Source organism: Dasypus novemcinctus, chromosome 8, assembly GCF_030445035.2.
Source record: "Dasypus novemcinctus isolate mDasNov1 chromosome 8, mDasNov1.1.hap2, whole genome shotgun sequence".
NCBI lineage: Eukaryota > Metazoa > Chordata > Mammalia > Cingulata > Dasypodidae > Dasypus > Dasypus novemcinctus.
Window position 1 is genome coordinate 108,222,862 of NC_080680.1, and position 19,800 is coordinate 108,242,661.

Here is a 19,800-nt window from a genome sequence, read left to right on the forward strand (position 1 = left end):
AGTCACATGAGAAAATTTTATAAAATTTCATACTATTTACAGTTATCTCCTATCAATTCTGTTTCCCTAGAGAACCCTGACTAATATACCATGTCACAGCTTAGTTTTTGTATGCACTGGGCCGTGAATTTGGTTCTGCAACACTGACTCCTCTATCACATGGCAATGTACATGATGGCCTCTCCTGGCCCCTCCCCTTCTCTCTGGATTCTACTGACCTTTGGCTTTTTGCTTCCCATGGCTTTCTAGCTGTCTATATTTCATTCTGTTTATAAGGGACTCTAGTAATAGAATTAAGACCCATCTGATTGGGTTGGACCATATTTTAATTTAAGTAACCTCATCAAAATGTCCTAATTATAATGGGATCAATCACATCACAGCAATGGATTAAGTTTAAGAAACATGGGAAACGGACTTTGGCCCAGTGGTTAGGGCGTCCGTCTACCATATGGGAGGTCCGCGGTTCAAACCCCGGGCCTCCTTGACCCGTGTGGAGCTGGCCATGCGCAGCGCTGATGCGCGCAAGGAGTGCCGTGCCACGCAAGGGTGTCCCCCGCGTGGGGGAGCCCCAAGCGCAAGGAGTGCGCCCGTGAGGAGAGCCGCCCAGCGTGAAAAGAAAGAGCAGCCTGCCCAGTAATGGCGCAGCCCACACTTCCCGTGCCGCTGACAACAGAAGCGGACAAAGAAACAAGACGCAGCAAATAGACACCAAGAACAGACAACCAGGGGAGGGGGGGAAATTAAATAAATAAATAAATCTTTAAAAAAAAAAAAAAAAAAGAAACATGTTTTTCTGGGGTACATAGCTCCAAACCACCACAGAGGCCTTGTAGTTCTGGCATGACATCCCTATTCTGGGGTGGGTCACCCTGAACTCAATGACTAATAAGGACAGAAAAGCTCAACAAGTCTCACTGGTCAAATGGGAAGGGCACATACAAGAGCACGATTGGCAGTTTGCCTTATAGCAAATAGGGGCTCTAGACAAGTGAGGAGAACCACATCTGAAACAAAATTATTGGCTCAATAGGGCTCTCAATTCAGAGGTTACCTTAAATGCCTGGGCATGGCTCAAGATGGTTTAGCTAAATGGAAAGCTGGTGAACCAGCAGTCGTCTGGTTCAAAGACAACTCTGGAAGATCAATTGTGGTAAGGGCCAGTGTATTAGTCAGCCAAAGGGGTGCTGATGCAAAACACCAGAAATTGGTTGGTTTTTATAAAGAGTATTTATTTGGGATAGGAGCCTACAGATATCAGGCCATAAAGCATAAGTTACTTCCCTCACCAAAGTCTATTTTCATGTGTTGGAGCAAGATGGTTGTCAATGGCTATGAGGGTTCAGGCTTCCCAGATTCCTCCTTTCCAGGGTCTTGCTTCTCTTTGGGTTCAAGGTTCCTTTCTTCCTGGGGCTGGCTTCTCATTAATCTGTGAGCTTACTTCCCAGGGCTCCAGCTTAAGTCTTCAGCATCAAACTCCAACATCAAAACTCCAACATCAGAAACCCTCAACTCTGTTCTTTCCCACGTCTTTTATCTGTGAGTCCCCACCCCTTGGTGGGGACTAATTATAACTCAATCATGTCCAGGTACAGATCAGATTACAAACATAATCCAATATCTATTTTTGGAATTCATAACCATTTCAAACTGCTACAGTCAGTAAGCACAATGGGCTGAATTGAAATTGGTTACCCTTGCCTTGGAAAACTCCAAATACTGCACGTTCTTGCTGGGCATGCCAAGAATACAACAGGCCACCCATGCTTCACCTGGGCTATTTCCCAGGGTTGTGTTTGCAGTGCTGCAGGATGAGTTAATTTCTCCCTCCAGGACAAAGAGCTAGTTTGTCACAAAAAAAGGCAGATTCCCCAAATTCAGAGTCCTTCTACTACAATACCAACCCACTACTTGCACAGAATCCACCTGGGCCTTTCAGTGTTTTGCCCTATAGGACTTATAAGGAGAGGAAACCAATGCAAACAATGCTCATGCTGCCTGTTGTGCCACTGGTAACAAAGTCCTTTGTCTCTGTTTCATGTCTTCTGCCAGCATCAAGGAAACAATAACAGTCTAACTGATTAGCTTGCAAATAGGACAAAATCCCATACTCTGACAGGTACACTAAATAAGGTATTACCTGTAGATTTTTTGCAGATGTCCTTTAATAGACTAAGTCTCCTTCTATTGTTAGTTTGAAAATTTTTATAAATGGAGTTTAATTTTATTAAATGTTCTTTCTACATCTATTGAGATGATCATAGGTTTTTCTCCTTCATTTTATTAACATTGTACAATACATAGATTTTCAGATGTTAATCCAACCTTTTATTCCAAGAATATGGTGTTTAATCCCTTGGATATGGTGTATAATCCTTTTTATATGTTGCTAGATTTTATTTGTTTATATTGTGTTAATGATTTCTGCATCTATGTTAATGAGGGGTATTAGTCTTCAATTTTCTTTTATTGTGATATTTTTGTCTGGCTTTGGTATTTGGGGTAATAATGGCATCATAAAATCATTAAGAACTGTTTCTTCTTTTCTGATAGTTTGTGTAGAACAACTGGCATTATTTCTTCCTTAAATGTTTGATATAAAATTTATCAGTAAAGCTATCTATGTTTGGGGTTTTCTTTGTGGGAAAGTTTTTAATTATTAATTCACTTTCTTTTCTTGATATAGGTCAATTAAGATTTCTCATTTCTTTTTGAGTCAATTTTTGTAATTTATGACTTTCAAGGAATTTGTTGATTTCATCTAATTTGTCAAATTTGTTGGCTTAAAGTTAATTATACTGTTCCTTCATTATGCTTCTGATGTCACTAGGATTTATAACAATGTTCCCTCATTCATTCCTGATAATGGTAACTGGTACCTTCTCTCTTTTTTCCTTGATTTGTCTGTTTAGACCAGAATTGTCCAACTGAACTTTCTAAGATGATGGAAATGTTCCATATCTGCACTGTGCAATACAGGAGCCACTAGCCACATTTGGCTACTAAGCCACTGAAACATAGTTAGTGAGACTATAAGGACTCAATTTTGAATTTTGTTTAACTTTAATTAACTTCTATTTAATTAGCCACACGTAACAAGTAAGTGCCATACTGGGCAGCACCTACAGAGATTTATCAAGTCATTGATGTTTTCCTAAAAACAAATATTAGTTTCATTGAACCTCTCTATTTTTTGGCTATTTCCTATTTCACTTACAGACTCTTTGATCTTTATTTTCTTCTTTCTACTTACTTTAGATTTAGACTGCTTTTCCTTTTCAATCTTAGATGACTGATTTTAAACCTGCTTTCTTTTCTAATATAAACATTTGAAGTCATAAAATTTCCTTTAAGCACTGCTTTAGCTGCAGTCCACACATTTGGATATGTTATTTTTTTGTTGTCATTAAATTCTGATATTTTCTAATTTCCCTTATGATTTCTCTGACCCACGAGTAATGTTTAGAAGTGTGTTGTTTAAATTCCACATATTTGGGGACTTTCAGATTTCTTTCTGTTACTGATTTCTGCTGAAATCTCCAATTTTTAGACGTGTCTATTTCTCATTTCACATCTACTAGTTTTTGTTCATGTATTTCAGCATCTTCTAATTTTGATCCAATGCACCACAACAGGCCTCTTCCTCTCCCTCCTGCATTCCATATTTTCCCTAACTTTTCTCACATTGAGAAACCTGTTTTCTAACAATATCAGTATATTTATTCATTTGCTCTACACTAGTAGACACTCACAATACTATTAGAATTACTATACTTATACTACTAGCAATAATAAATCTACTAAGGCAAGCTCAACATTTCTTTGAAGTTCTTTTTGTCTTAGAACAAATCCCTCTGAACATGTATAGTCAGATTACAGTGCTAAAAAATTAATTGAATTGGTTCTTTTTGTCTATATGCTTATGTGATAAACATGATATACATTTAAGTTCATCTATGTTGTATTCATTTTAGTTTTCTTTCATTTTTGTTGAAGGATATTGCAAAACATTGAAAAGGTTCAAAGGTCAAAACCTTCCAAAAATGTATACTCATGGAAGTCTCAAATTTCTGGTTTAACCTTCATTATTTCCAAAAATATGCAACTTCTGGGAAGATGGAGGACTAGAAAGATACAGAACTCTCTTCTTCTCCAGAAAAATAGCTAGAGGACAGGCTGAAAAGGCCTGGAAAAAAATATTCTAGGATATAGGACACCAGGCAAAGGCTGGATACCACCAAGAAGAGACAGGGACAAAGGAGAAGAGTTGTGACAGCAAATCGTTGAGTTAAAACCAGCAGCTGCTACTTCAGGCATCCTCCCCCACACTAAAGACACTTTCATATTCTCAGGTCTCTGGGCCAGCTACAGATAAGGGAGCTCCAGAGATCCACTGCACCAGGAAAGAAGAGAGGGACATAGCCTAAGGCTGACTCAGCTTTTGATCCACAAATTTGGTCTGCTGTGTCCCACTAGCCCTTCCAGGCTGGGTCAGGCCATGCCATTGTTTGCCTCAGAGGCCAGCTCAGGAATGGGAAGATCCAGGACTGGAGAGATCTGACCCTCTTGATCTCCCGCTACTTACAGAACTGACTGTTGAGGACACACCTCTCCAGGAAAGGGCAGAAAGATATATGCAGCCTGAGGCTGATTCAGCTCTTGACCACAAATTTGTTCTCCTGTATCCCATGAGCCCTTAAAGTTCAGGTAGGGCCGTGCCATTGTTGGCCTTGGGAGCCAATTTAGGACTAAAGAGATCCAAGACTAAGATGTGACCATCTCAATCTCCCCCTCTACTAACCATGACTGATTGTTGAGAATGCAGAGGGCAGTGAAATTATTTCCTACACAGGAAACGAGAGGCGGCTGCCAGCAAAGGCTGGAAAACTACCTCTGAAAAAGTTTTAAAGACAAGACTCTTAGTCTCCAAACAGGAAACTCTTAAACATTGATCCGGTCCATGTTGTGGCAAACACACTCTGACCAGGTATTGAAATAAAGGGCTGCCAAAAAGCACCACCGCTGGCAGACCAGGGAAGTGCATGTGAGGAAATATAAAAAGTAAATATGAGAGACTTTTCCTGGCCTTCATAGCTTCTATCCCCAGAGCCCTAGGATCTGCAACCCATTACTAGGTCCAGAGCCCAGGTTTAAGCAACTAACAGACAACCCTAAAGACCCAGGGTGAAATAAGAATCAAAGAACAGCAGTAACACACAGTCTCCTGCCACTAAATCCCTACAAAAGAGAAATTGAGCATCTGAGTAAACTCACCACGCTAATCAGTTGCCTGGACATCAGCAAAAAATTACGAACCATGCTAACAAAATGGAAGACATGGCCCAAGAAAAAGAATATATCAAAGTCCCAGAAGAGACACAGGATTTGAGACAACTAATCAACAAGATACAAAAAAATTTCCACAGTCACACTGAGTTGAGGGAAGCGGACTTGGCCCAATGGATAGGGCATCTGCCAACCACATGGGAGGTCCGCAGTTCAAACCCCGGGCCTCCTTGACTCATGTGGAGCTGGCCCATGCGCAGTGCTGATGTGCACAAGGAGTGCCCTGCCACACAGGAGGGTCCCCCACATAGGGGAGTCCAACGCACAAGGAGTGTGCCCTGTAAGGAGAGCTGCCCAGCGCAAAAGAAAGTGCAGCCTGCCCAGGAATGGTGCCACACACACAGAGTTGACACAACAAGATGACGCAACAAAAAGAAACACAGATTCCGGGTGCCACTGATAAGGATAAAAGCGGTCACAGAAGAACACAGAGCAAATGGACACAGAGAGAAGACAACTGGGCAGGAGGGGGGAGAGGACAGAGAGAAAGAAATTTTTTTTAAAAATGAGTTGAAAGACAATCTGGCTAAAGAGATAACGAACATCAAGAAGATGCTCAGTGAGCACAAAGAAGAATTTGAAAACCTGAATAGAAAAGTAACAGAGCTCATAGGAATGAAAGACATGATACACGAGATGAAAACACATTAGAGACATACAACAGCAGACTCAAAATAATGGAATAAAGCATAAGTGATAAAAAGATAGCTGAAAATGATAAGGGGAAAGAACAGAGAAAAGAATGGAAAAAAATATTAACAGGGGCTCAGGGAGTTGAATGATACCATGAAACACAACAGACATGTCATGGGAGTTCCAGAAGGAGAAGAGAAGGGAAAAGGGGTAGAAACAGTATTTGAGGAAATAACAGCTGAAAATTTCCCAACTCTCACAAAAGAAATGAACTTACATGTCCAAAAAGCACAGCATACTCCAATAAGAATAAATCTGAATAGACCCACTCCAAGACTCATACTACTCAGAATGTCAAATGTCAAAGATAAAGAGAAGATTCTCAGAGCAGCAAGGGAGAAGCAAATCATAACATTCAAGAGGTGCTCAGAAAGACTTAGTGTGGATTTCTCTTCAGAAACCACAGAGGTGAGAAGATAGTGGTATGATACAATTAGGACAGCGAAAGAAAAAAACTGCCAGCAGAAAATTATTTATCCATCAAAATTCTCCTTCAAATATGGTGAGCATAAAATACTCACAAACAGAAACTAAGAGAGTTTGTAAAAAAGAATCCACCTTTGCAAGACATATTAAAGGAAGCCTTACAGGCAGAAAGAAAAAGACAGTATAGAGAAGCTTGGAGGAGAGTATAGAAAAGAGAATAGCAGAAAGGATAACAAAAGAATAAAAAGACAGGCAAAAATAAGATATGAGATATGAAAACCAAAGAATAAAACTGTGGAAGTAAATAATGCATTTACACTAGTATCATTGAATGTAAATGGATTAAGCTCCCCAATCAAAAGATAGAGGATGACAGAATGCATAAAAAAACATGAATCATCCATCTGCTTCTTACACAAGATTCACATTAGACCCAGGGATACAACTTTCACTGAAAATAATAATCAAAAAAGAGCAGAAGTAGCTATATTAGTATCAGAAAAAAAATAGACTTTAAATGAAAAAAAGTTATAAGAGATACAGAAGGCAATTATATATTTTAAAAAAAGGACAATCCACCAGAAAGATATAACAGTCATAAATATCTATGCACCTAACCAGGGTGTCCCAAAATACATGAGACAATCTCTGGCAAAACTGAATGGAGATACAGACATCTCTGCAATAATCATTGGAGAATTCAACACCCCACTCACATCATTAGATAGAACAACTAGATAGAAGATCAACAAGGAAACAGAGACTTGAACAACTGATAAACAAGTTAGACCTGACATACAAAACCTTACATTCAAACTCAGTGGGTTATATACGATCTTCTCAAGTGCCCATGGATCTTTCTCCAGGATACGCCACATGTTAAGTCACAATGCAGCTCTCAATAAATATAAAAAGACTGAAATTATACAAAGCAGCTTCTCAGATCATAATGGAATGAAACTGGAAATCAATTAGACAGGAAAGAGGAAAATTCACAAATGTGTGGAGGCTAAACAACACACTCCTAAAAAATCAGTGGGTCAGGGAAGCAGATTTGGCTCAACTGATGGAGCGTCCACCTACCACATATGAGTTCCAGGGTTCAAACCCAGGGCCTCTTGACCTGGCTCACGCACAGTGCTGAAGCACGCAAGGAGTGCCGTGCCACATAAGGGTGTCCCCCACGTAGGGGAGCCCCATGCACAAAGGAATGTGCCCTTCAAGGAGAGCCACCCCATGCAAAAAAAGCACAGCCCATCCAGGAGTGGCACAGCACACACGGAGAGCTGACGCAGATTCCAATTGCCGCTGACAAGGATGCAAGTAGACAAAGAAGAACACACAGCAAATGGACACAGAGAGCAGACAACGGGAAGCGAGGTGAAGGAAAAGAAATAAATAAATCTTTAAAAAATAAAGATCTAAAGAATGTTGGTAAAATTCAATATAAATATATTTTAAAAATCAGTGGGTCAAAGAAGAAATTGCAAGTGAAATTAGTAAATATACTGAGGCAAATGAAAACAAGAACAGAACTTATCAACACTTATGGGATACAGGAAAGGCAGTCTTGAGGGGGAAATTTATAGCCCACCTCATCTATATTAAAAAAGAAGAGAGAGCTAAATAAATTAAAAGCTTTAACTGAACAACTGGAGAAACTTTAAAAAGACAGCAAACCAATCCCAAAGCAAGCAGAAGGAAAGAAATAATAAAGATTAGAGTAGAAATAAATGAAACTGAGAACAAAAAACAAGAGAGAAAATCAACAAAATGAAAAGCTGGTTCCTTGAGAAGATCAATAAAATTGACAAACCCCTAGCCAAACTAGCAAAGAAAAGAAGAGAGAAGATACAAATAAATATAATCAGAAATTAAAGGGGGGGGGAGTTACGACTCATCCCACAGAAATAAAAAGGATCATAAGAGGATATGAGAAAATGGTACATTCACTGTTTGGCAGTTCCTAAAGAAGTTAAATATAGATTTGCCACATGACCCTGCAATACCACTACCTGGTATATACCCAGAAGAACTGAGAGCAGTGACACGAAGAAACATCTGTACACCAATGTTCACAGCGGCATTATTCATGATTACCAAAAGCTGGAAACAACCCAGGTCTGTCCACCAACTGATAAATCAATCAACAAACTGTGGTGTATACACACAATGGAACATTATGCAGCTGTAAGAAGAAATGAAGGTATAAAGCATATGAAAATGTGGATGAACCTGTAGTACATTATATTGAGTGAAGCAAGCCAGACACAAAAGGACAAATATTTTGTATAATTACGTTATTATGAACTAAATATATTGTGTAACATATTGTATGATTCAATTTATATAAAATGTAAATATAAATCAATTTATAGGGATGAAATTTGATATGTGGTTATATGGGGCTAGAGAAGGAATGCTAAGGGGTGTAGAGTTTTTCTTTTTGGAATAACGAAATAATTCTAAAATTTTTTGTGATGATGAATGCACAACACTGTGATTATATTAAAATCACTGATTATACATTTTATATAGATTGTATGGTATGTGAATATACCTCAATAAAACTGCTTAATAAATAAATAAATGTGCAAGAATAGACAGAAATAACAGCTATGTACAGCAGGGCAAACAGAGATTGAGAGGTGAAGAATTTTCTTGTTTAGTTTTTTATTATTACTGAAATAAAGAAAATGCTCTAATAATGACTGAAGTGATGAATGCACAGCTATGTGATAGTACCAAATACCACTGATTGTATATTTTAACTGTATGCTTTAATATGTACCGACAAAATTTGTCAACAAATGCTAATATACCTATAATATATATCATACAAATTTTATATATTTATGTTTGAATGTATAATTTTCCCTTTTTAATACAAAAGGTAGTAAACATAGGGTATTAAACCAATTTTTTAAATACAAGTATTTAGATGAGAATTTCCATTACTGCTTTAAAAAGCCCTAGCCCTTTGCCTTTGGTATAGCTGGAATGATTCCCAGTAGGATAAAGGACATTTTCCTCACTCACAGTTCCAGGCAACCATAGAAAGAAAGGCAAAAGCAGCATCTCTTCTTCTGAACCTGAGGCAGAATTTCTACTAAGCTAAAAAGTACTGGAACCAGAGCTCCTCAATGCAAAGTTCTGAATTTCTCAGTACAGTTGGTAGATGGTTCAAACCTGCTAAAATACAGTTAACCTACATTTCTGTTTACTAAAATTCTAGTACCTCAAATCAGGGTTAAATATGATGAAAAAACAACTATTATGTTTATTTAATGACACATATTCTTCTAAAGTTCACCTGAAAAAATAAAAACCCAATAGCCAGGAAAAGTTTGAAAAAGAATCAAAATGAGGAAGAAACTACCCTTCCTAGATAATAAAAGTTTATTAAAATCGCTTGGAACTGGTGTATGAGTAAACAGACCAGAGTAACAAAATAGGAAGTTTAAAAATAGGGAAGTGGATTTGGCCCAATGAATAGGGTGTCCGCCTACCACATGGGAGGTCCGCGGTTAAACCCCAGGCCTCCTTGACCCATGTGGAGCTGGCCTATGCACAGTGCTGATGTGCGCAAGGAGTGTCCTGCCACGCAGGGGTGTCCCTGCGTAGGGGAGCCCCACGCGCAAGGAGCACGCCCTGTAAGGAGAGCTGCCCGGTACGAAAGGAAGTGCAGCCTGCCCAAGCTTACACAACAAGACACAACAAAAAGAAACACAGATTCCCAGTGCCACTGATAAGGATAGATAGAAGTAGTCACATAACAAACAGTGAATGGACAAAGAGCGCAGACAAGGGGGAGGGGGGCAAAGGGGAGAGAAATAAATCTTAAAAAAAAAATTTTAAGTAAAAAATAAATAAAATAAATTATTATATTCAAATAAATAAATAAATAAATAAAAATAAAAATAGACTCTGAAACATACAAGAAATGTAGTAAATGATGGAAGTGAAATTTTAAACAGAAGAGATAACCATTCAGTCAATTTTAAACTGCGACAACTGGACAACCATCTAAGCCAAAACAAAGCAGATTTTGTAAATCCTTTCCTGTACCAAAATAAATCTGCTAGAGGAAAACCTAAGCGCAAAAGAATAAAACCATAAAAATAATTTTAAAATACCAATTCATAAAAATCTTAGTTTAAAGCTGTTTTATATGCTTGCACAAACATGCAAAAATCTTTAAAGATTGATAAATTCTGACTTGATAAAAGCAAACCTTTCTGTTAAACACAGAGCAAAATAAAAATCAAGAGGCAAGGAAAAAAACTGAGAAAACTATTTGTAAAACATGTAAGGGACTAATTTTTTATATCTAGAGCCCTCAGAAATGAATCATAATCTAATTGTTTAAGCCAAGCAAAGAAAAAGATTCACAGATGACTTTAAACCAGGGTTTCTCAAAATATCAGCATTACTGACATTTGGACCAAATAATTCTTTGTTATAGAGGGTTGTCCTGTGCATTGTAGAATGGAGGGTCTCTGGACTCTACCCGCTAGATGCCAGGAGCACTCACTCACCCTCAATTGTGCTGATAAAACTATCTCCAGATATAACTAAATGTCCTTTAGGGGGCAAAAATTGCACGTGGTTGAAAACTTTAAATTGCAAATAGCAAACTGCACTCATGATGGAATAAATGCAACTTTAACTATAACAAGGTACTGTCTCATTCTCTAATTTTATTTTGTTTTTTAAGATTTATTTATTTATTTATTTCTCTCCCCCACAGTTGTCTGCTCTCTGTGTCCATTCGCTATGTGTTCTTCTGTGACCACTTCTGTCCTTATTAGCAGCACCGGGAATCTGTGTTTCTTTTCGTTGCATCTTTTTTTTTTTTTTAATTTATTTCTCTCCCCTGCCCCCCAGTTGTCTGCTCTCTGTGTCCATTCGCTGCATGTTCTTCTGTGATCACTTCTATCCTTACCAGTGGCACTGGGAATCTCTGTTTCTTTTTGTTGTGTCATCTTGTGTCAGCTCTCCAAGTGTATGGCGCCATTCTTGGGCAGGCTGAACTTTCTTTCACACTGTGCGGCTCTCCTTATGGGGCCCACTCCTTGCGTGTGGGGCTCCCCTACGCGGGCGACACCCCTGCGTGGCAGGGCACTCCTTGCGCGCATCAGCACTGTGCATGGGCCAGCTCCACATGGGTCAAGGAGGCCTGGGGTTTGAACCGCAGACCTCCCATGTGGCAGGCAGACGCCTCATCCATTGGGCCAAGTCCACTTCCCTCTAATTTTATTTTGTAATCAAACACTTTGCTGTTCGTCAGTGTGTTAAGATTAGGACATCTCATTCATCCTGTTGGGTTTGCAACCTCATTGGAGGGTCACCTGGCAATATCTATCAAAATTTAAAGTGCATATAATTTTTGATGCAGCAATTTCATTTTCAGGAATTTATCCTACAGATAAACTCCCATATGTGCGAACAGATGAATACAAGGATAGTCATCACAGTAAAGAGGTAGTGAAAAAAACTAGACATGATCTGGTGCCAAAAATAGGCTACTGGCTTAATGAATTATAGCACCTCCAAATAATAGAACACTAAGTAACCATTTAAAAAAGAGGAGGAAGGAAAACAGTTTTGCGGGTTCCTCAAAAAGCTAAACATAGAACTATAATATGACCCAGCAATTCTACTCCGAGGTATATAAATCCAAAAGAAATGAAAGCAGGAACTCAGATACTTGTACACCAATGTTCAAAGCAGCATTATTCACAGAAGCCAAAAGGTGGAAGTAACCCAAGTGTTCACCAATAGATGAATGGATAAACAAAATGAGGTATATCCATACAATGAAATATTGAGCATCCATTAAACGAATGAAGTTATGATATATGCTATAACGTGGATGAACCTCGAAGATACTACTATTGAGTGAAATACATCAATACAAATATTATATGATTCCACTTACATGAAAATAGGATAAGCAAATTCAAAGAGACAGAAAGTCTCTTAATGATTACCAGGACTTGGTGGTACAGGGAAGGGAAAGCACTGCGCGTGGGCCAGCTCATCACATGGGTCGGAGGCCCTGAGTTTGAACCCTGGACCTTTCATGTGGTAGGCAGATGCTCTGTCTGTGGAGCCAAATCTGTTTCCCTCTACATATATTTAAAAGCTATGTTCCAATGTGCGCAAGGAGTGCCGTGCCACACAGGGTGCCCCCCACATAGGGGAGCCCCACACACAAGGAGTGTGCCCCATAAGGAGAGCCGCCCAGCGCGAAAGAAAGTTCAGCCTGCCCAAGAATGGCGCCGCACACATGGAGAGCTGACATAGCAAGATGACGCAACAAAAAGAAACACAGATTCCCGTGCCGCTGACAACAGAAGCAGACAAAGAACACGCAGCAAATGGACACAGAGAGCAGACAACTGGGGGGTGGGGTGGGGAAGGGGAGAGAAATAAATAAAAATAAATCTTTAAAAAAAAAAAAAAAAGCTATGTTCCAAGACATAGTAAGTAAAAACAGCAGTCTATTACTTTTTTTTTTTTTTTAAGATTTATTTTATTTATTTCTCCCCCCCACTGTCTGCTCTCTATGTCCATTCACTGTGTGTTCTTCTGTGTCTGTTTGTATGCTCATTAGGCAGCTCTAGGAACCGATCCTTGGAACTTCTAGAGTGGGAGAGGGGCAATTACTCTCTTTTTTTTTTTTTTTTTAAAGATTTATTTATTTATTTAATTTCCCCCCTCCCCTGGTTGTCTGTTCTTGGTGTCTATTTGCTGCGTCTTGTTTCTTTGTCCGCTTCTGTTGTCGTCAGCGGCACGGGAAGTGTGGGCGGCGCCATTCCTGGGCAGGCTGCTCTTTCTTTTCACGCTGGGCGGCTTTCCTCATGGGTGCACTCCTTGCGCGTGGGGCTCCCCCACGCGGGGGACACCCTTGCGTGGCACGGCACTCCTTGCGCGCATCAGCACTGCGCATGGCCAGCTCCACACGGGTCAAGGAGGTCCGGGGTTTGAACCGCGGACCTCCCATATGGTAGACGGACGCCCTAACCACTGGGCCAAAGTCCGTTTCCCAGCAATTACTCTCTTGAGCCACCTCGGCTCCCCTGGTCTGCTACATCTTACTTTCTCTCTTATGTGTCTTGTTAGGTCATCTTCCTGGGTCAGCTCTCCAGTCAGCCGACTCTCCTGCGCAGGGCCATATTCCCGCAGGGGCCAGCATTCCATGTGGGCCAGCTTACCATGTAGGCCAGCTTGCCCTCACCAGGAGGCCCTGGGCATCAAACCCTGGACCTCCTATACGGTAGACAGGAGCCCAATTGGTTGAGCCACATCCGATTCCCTGCTATTAACTTTTTAAGGTGGTGTGTGTTGGAAGGGGGGAGAGGTGTGAACAAAATATGTTTATAAATGCACAGAATACTTTTGGAAACATACCAGAAAGTAATTGGGGGTCTGGATGTTTGATGGGGAGACTCACTTTACTTAGGAAACTGTTTAAGTCTTTTGCTGTGTTATCACAGGTTTCAAGCAAACTGTGGAATGGACTTAGAACTCAGCTCAAGACACCCACAATAGGTAGATTCACTTCTCCCCTCTTCCAGGTTTCTCCTCAAGCCAGCTGGTAAGCTCCTCAAAGCTCAAAAAGGGAGGTCCAGATAATTGAACCAGCACTTGTAGGACTCCACTCCACCCTTCACCAGAACCCTCCCACTCTAGGAGTTTTTCTTCTTCGGCTGTGTGACCAGAGAGGTTTTGGAAAGCCACAGGCTTCTTGCCCTGGGGTAGGGGCAGAAACCAGCAGCTTTACCTTGAGCTATCACTCTTCTTGTCACTATCACTCTTCTTGTCACACTCTCTCCGGATTAATGTCCAGCAGTCTCCTGCTTTGTGGGTTCCTGAAACAGCTCACTCAGGCAGGATTTTGTCCTCACTCAGTCATTTTTTGGTAGGAGAGATGATGAAGGTACACTTACTCTGATGCCATCTTCCATGCTTTTTCCTCTCTATATATTTTTTATGTAACATTTATGTAATCTAAATACCTTTTAAAAAATTAAAATATATACATTTAAAAATGGTAAAAATATCATTATTTAATACATTTCCATCCAATATTATCTCTCAGAGCACAGGGTTTTGAAAATATACACAATTAATTGTTATATGTTGAATCAATAAATTATTTCATCCAAATTAACAATGCCCATTTTTATCACATGAAATTAAACATGAAATAAAAATATAATAATGTTAAAGATGGAAATTTAAGAATGAGAATTGGTAATGAATTATTTTCCCTAAGGCACAAGTAAGTGGGTAGACTGGGTTGGAAGAATGTTGTAAAAGGAGGGAAAAGAATGGACTGCAAAACGGATAAAATCTGATTTTTTTTTAAAGATTTTCAATTTTTTTTCTTTATTTCTCACCCCTCCCCCCCCACCAGTTGTCAGCTCTGTGTCCATTCACTGTGCGCACCTGTTTGCTTATATTCTTATCAGTGGCACCCAGAATCTGTGTCTCTTTTTGTTGCATCATCTTGCTGCATCAGTTCTCCATGGTTGCGGAACCACTCATGGAGAACGTTTTTTGCACTGGGCAGCTCTCCTTACAGAGGTGCACTCCTTGCGCCTGGGACTCCCCTACCAGGGGCACCCCTCAGTGGCACGGCACTCCTTTGCATGCATCAGCGCTGCGCATAGGCCAGCTCATCACACAGTTCGGGAGGTCCTCGGTTTGAACCCTGGACCTCCCATGTGGTAGGTGGATGCTCTATCCATTGAGCCAAATCCACTTCCCTGGAGAAATCTGATTGTAAAATACTATTTCCCAACTTCTCCATGGCAGCACCTAGAGCAAAGTCATTGTAGGAAATCCCCACAAACTCAGGTTTGGTACTCCAGAAATGTCCCTGCCACCACACAGTTATAAATCTGGTTTTCTACTATCACGTTCAACACACATTATCCCAAGCGTGTCTACCAACTTCTCTCTCTGTCTCTCTCGCACTCTCTATCTCACACACACACACCACAACTACTGGTTATAAATGAGTACAATCTGGAGTTTTGCCTGGATGAAAAATTATTAAAATGAAGTTCATCTTTCACACACACACACAAAAGACACCCACAATATAGGATTAGTTAAGTTACTAATTTGAAAATCACTTTCAAATTGAGCATACGGAACAAGTGGAATCTTCTTAAGTTGGAAGTCCTCTCGTGACCTTTCACCTAGAACTTACACGCTTTCAACTAGATACAAAGGTGAGGATAAAGGTTCCCTGGGGCAGATAGGATAACCCGCTTTCAGTCCTCTGCACTTGGAGGTTTTTTCATAGCTGTTACCCAGCAATCACAACTTTGGGTACTTTTCACGCATTGTAGCATACGTTAGGTATAATGCGCTGGGCGCGAACCAGGGTTCCAGGGTGCCCCGCGGCGCCGTAGCGACTTCATTTACCGTACCCCACGTGGGCCGGGCCACCCGGGCGCTCCTTAACAGCACCCAGCGAGCCGCGCACTCCGCCCGGCCGGATCTCGGGCTTCCCGCGGCGCCCCCAACTCCTTACCCGGTGTTGGGTAGCATGGCTCGCGAAGACCAGAGGCAGCGGTAGCGACCGCAATGGCGAGCGGGTAGTGAGAAGCCGACCTTCTCTCCACATTTAGCCCCACCTCTGGACACTGTCCCCCGAGGCCCCGCCCCGAGGCTTGCGGGGATGGAAGCTCTAAAAGGAAGGTCGCTGAGTGCGCCTGCGCACGCAGTTTGACTTCCCCGAAAACTACCCGCTGGTTTCCACCTCCCCTCAGCCCGGAAAAACCTGCTCTCTGCGCAAGCGCCTTGGGAAGTAACTCCGCCCCGCCCCTCTCGCGGTGACGTGTGACAATCGGTCTCCCGCCAGCGCGTAGCGCAGTGGGCGCGTCAGCCCTAAGCGTCCCTTTCTTCGGCCTGTGAGTTTCTCCTAGCCCCGCAGTATTCCCCGGTCAGCCCCGAGCCGGCATGGTGGCTGCCAGAGAGGTGCCCTAAGGACCCTGAGCAGTGCTGTCAGTTTTCCTCAACAGGCCCTGACCTCGGGTGCCTTGGCTCTCGATCTGCTCTTCCTCCTCGGCGGCTCCTGTGAGCCTGCCCGACGGCAGGCGCTCCCTCGGAGGCCCTCCTGAGGGACTACCTCCGTAGAAATTTACCTTTTGCCAGTAACTGGCCAGCGGCGCATTTCGGGTCTCACACTGAAAAGATGCTAAAGCCCGTCTGACCCAGGGCGCGTTTATAAATAGCCCAGGGGTGAGGGAGCCGCTTTTGGAGTAAAGCTCCTATTTACAAAAGTTGCCCAGAAACCTTTAATCTCACAGCGAACTCTATTTTTCTCTTCTTGACGCGTATCTCAGCATTAGAAACCATGAAGAAAATTTTAGGAATGAAGGTCAATTCTGAGATCCATGAACGCTTCTGAAAGTATACCTTGGACTTACCTCAACTACCTGAATGCACTGAAGACTGGGCCACATTTGAGACAGGAAGAAATCGCCTTGTGTTTTGATGAGGTAGAAAGGGATACTGAGGAGGTTGCTGTTTGAAGATTGGTTAAAGCAATTAGCCTGGATTTGGGGTATTGTGCTCCTCAATTTAGTACAGCCCCTAAATGGCTTTGTTTACTCGTTTGAGTTACCTACCAGTCTCCTATAAGCATTTAATTTGTGATTCATAGTGTGGTCTTTAGAGATTACGGAGGAATTTACTTATTCAACAAATCCGAGTACTTACTACATGCTTGTCACTTGAGATGCAGCAGGGGAAAAAAGGACAAGGTCTCTATCTCAGGGAGGAGTAGCCAGTGTATTCTTTAGATTGTTGTAATAGTTGTTTTAGAAAGAGTATTGACAGGAACTGTTAGATGAAAACCTTAATTCTCTAGTTGCCCTTAGGAGTCTGCTGAAGAGTGCACATGTCCTGTCAGATATGGTGACCTCTCCATCATCAAGTGGCATCTCATCTACATCAGTTAAAATGTTCTCCCTTTTGAAAGCCCTTATAATCTCAGGCTGTTAGGTACTTCTCTTTTGAATTTTGTGCTTCTCTCTATTTTTATTTATTACAGAAAAAGCTCAGTGAAGAGGGGGAAAAAAGATAATTTTAACAAATAATAACCAATTTTTAGCATGAAATTGATATTTTGTGAACCTATCTGTACTGTTACTATTTTTATATATTTGGATGACTTTAGTAGAATATAAATGTATTCCTAAATATTAGAGGTAGTTTTACTAAGCAAGTTCAAATTTAATCCATTGTATTCATTATTTTGACTAGTATTCATTTTTTAAATTATTAGAGCAGTTGTAGGTTTACAGAAAAATGAAAGTATAGAGTCCCTCCCCACTAGTGTTAAAGTATGATTTCAAGTTATCCACGACTTTTTTCTACCCTATTACCTTGATTAATCTAGCATTAGATTAATACTAGAGGGAATGGGGAGGAGAGCACTTGTGAATATAATTAGGTCTGCATTTTAGAAAGACCACTTATGGCTGCAATGGGAAGAGTACCTTAGGAGGAGAAAGAAAGGCAGAGAAGCCATTTAGAAGCCTGTAATAATGTAATATGTAAGAAAAAGTAACTTAAACCTAGGCAGTAATAGTGGGATTAAAAAGGAGAGTATGAATTTAAGGGATGTTAAGAGAGAGATTCAATGTGGCAGAGGGAGAGAAATGGAGTTGATGGTCTTGTGTGAATTCCTAGGAAGATGATGGTCCCACAACCAAGTTTTGGGTATAGGAGGAGGGGTCTTGTGGCAGACCACTATTTTGCCCCAAAATCCACTTGCACCTTTTACATAGTAATAAATTTTTAGCTGTGTTTCTCAGCTTCTCTTGCAATGAGGTGTGGTCATGGGATTAAGTTCTTGCCAATGGAATGTCTGTAGTAGCAAGTTAGGCAACTTCTGCATGACATGCTTCAAAGAATATTGTCTCCTTCCTGTGGGCTGGAACATGGATATGGACCTGAGTCAATTTTGACCATGCAAATGAAGACAGTGCCTTAAGACACTAGTTTGCAAACTTGACATACCTGGAGTGTTAAAAATTGCTGGGTATTACTCCTCGAATTTATGGTTTAGTAGTTCTGGCGTGAGAGGAAGAATTTACTGATGCTGCTAACCTACTTAGGGTATGGTGGAGAAACAAGATAGAAGGAACCTGGGTCCCTAAATGATCTTAAATGACAGAGTTGTCTTTCACCCTGGATCACACACTTACTGTATTAGCCAAAGGGGTGCTGATGCATAATACTAGAAATCTGTTGGTATTTAGAAAGTGTATTTATTTGGGGTAGACACTTACAGTCACAAGACTGTAAAGCATATGTTACTTCCCTCGGAAAAGTTATTGCCACGTATTGGAGCAAGATGGCTGCCCAACATCTCGAAGGATTTGGCCTGCCTTCTTCCTCTTAAGTCTCTGTGGTTCAGCTTCTTCCAATATCAGCTGTAGGCTGGGATAAGTCTCCTCTCTCTCCTGGGGCTTATTTCTCTCCAGATTCAGCTGCTCTGTTCTCTCCATGAGGTCAACTGTAGGCTATTAGGATCGCTCTCTCTTCCTGGGGCCTCTGCCATGTCTATGGAGCCATCTCTATTCCTCTATGTTCTTCTGTGTGTTTACTTCCCAGGGCTCCAGCATCAAAACACTCCAACTAACTCCTCTGCCACATAGTTTTCAACATCAGATTGATGTGATCCAATCAAAGCCTTAATCATAATTTAATCAAGTAAAAGTGAAAATTCTGAATCCAGTGCAATCTAATATACCCACAGGAACAAACCAGTTTACAAACATAATCCAGTATCTATTTTCAGAATACATAAGCAATATCAAACTGCTGCACCTACCTCTCATTAAGGCTGTTAACATGAGAACAAAATAAACTATCTTGTTGTACTACTGACTTTTTTTTTTTTTTTTTGCCTTCCTTTACCAGCATCTTAACCTATAACTTAATTAGTACAAGTCCATTGCTATGGAAAATAGGCATCTCAAACTCAACATACTCAAAATTGCTGTGGGACATCCAAATGAAGATGTTCACAAGGCAATTGTGGAATGAGCACATCAGATGTCAGAACTGGAGATAAGAGATTTAGTAGGCTTTCACATATAGATTTTTAAGATATATAGATGGATTGCCCAGGATATTAGTTTCCTGTGGCTGCTTTAACAAATTACCACAAACTTGGTAATTAAAATTTCTTTAAACAACAGAAAGTTATTATCTTACAGTTCTGGAGGCCAGAGTCAAAATCAGTGTCACCAGACTGAAGTCAAGATGTCAGCAGGACCATGTTACCTCTGGAGGCTCTAG

The 19,800-nt window shown here is 40.8% G+C and overlaps 1 protein-coding gene across 2 annotated transcripts in view; it reads right to left on the bottom strand.

Annotated features, from left to right (window-relative positions):
• The window catches only part of HSDL2 (hydroxysteroid dehydrogenase like 2), an 89,684-nt gene extending 73,423 nt beyond the window's left edge, over positions 1 to 16,261 (bottom strand). Inside the window, exon 1 of one of the 2 annotated variants that reach the window (XM_058302536.2) lies at positions 16,019 to 16,261. Coding sequence is in view for 1 of the 2 variants with exons in the window: in XM_004463903.5 (XP_004463960.1) it covers positions 16,019 to 16,035 (17 nt within the window). In the remaining variant the exon portion in view is untranslated. The remainder of the gene's footprint in view (positions 1 to 16,018) is intronic. The other variant, XM_004463903.5, reaches the window with a different exon arrangement.
• Between the last annotated feature and the right edge of the window lie 3,539 nt (positions 16,262 to 19,800).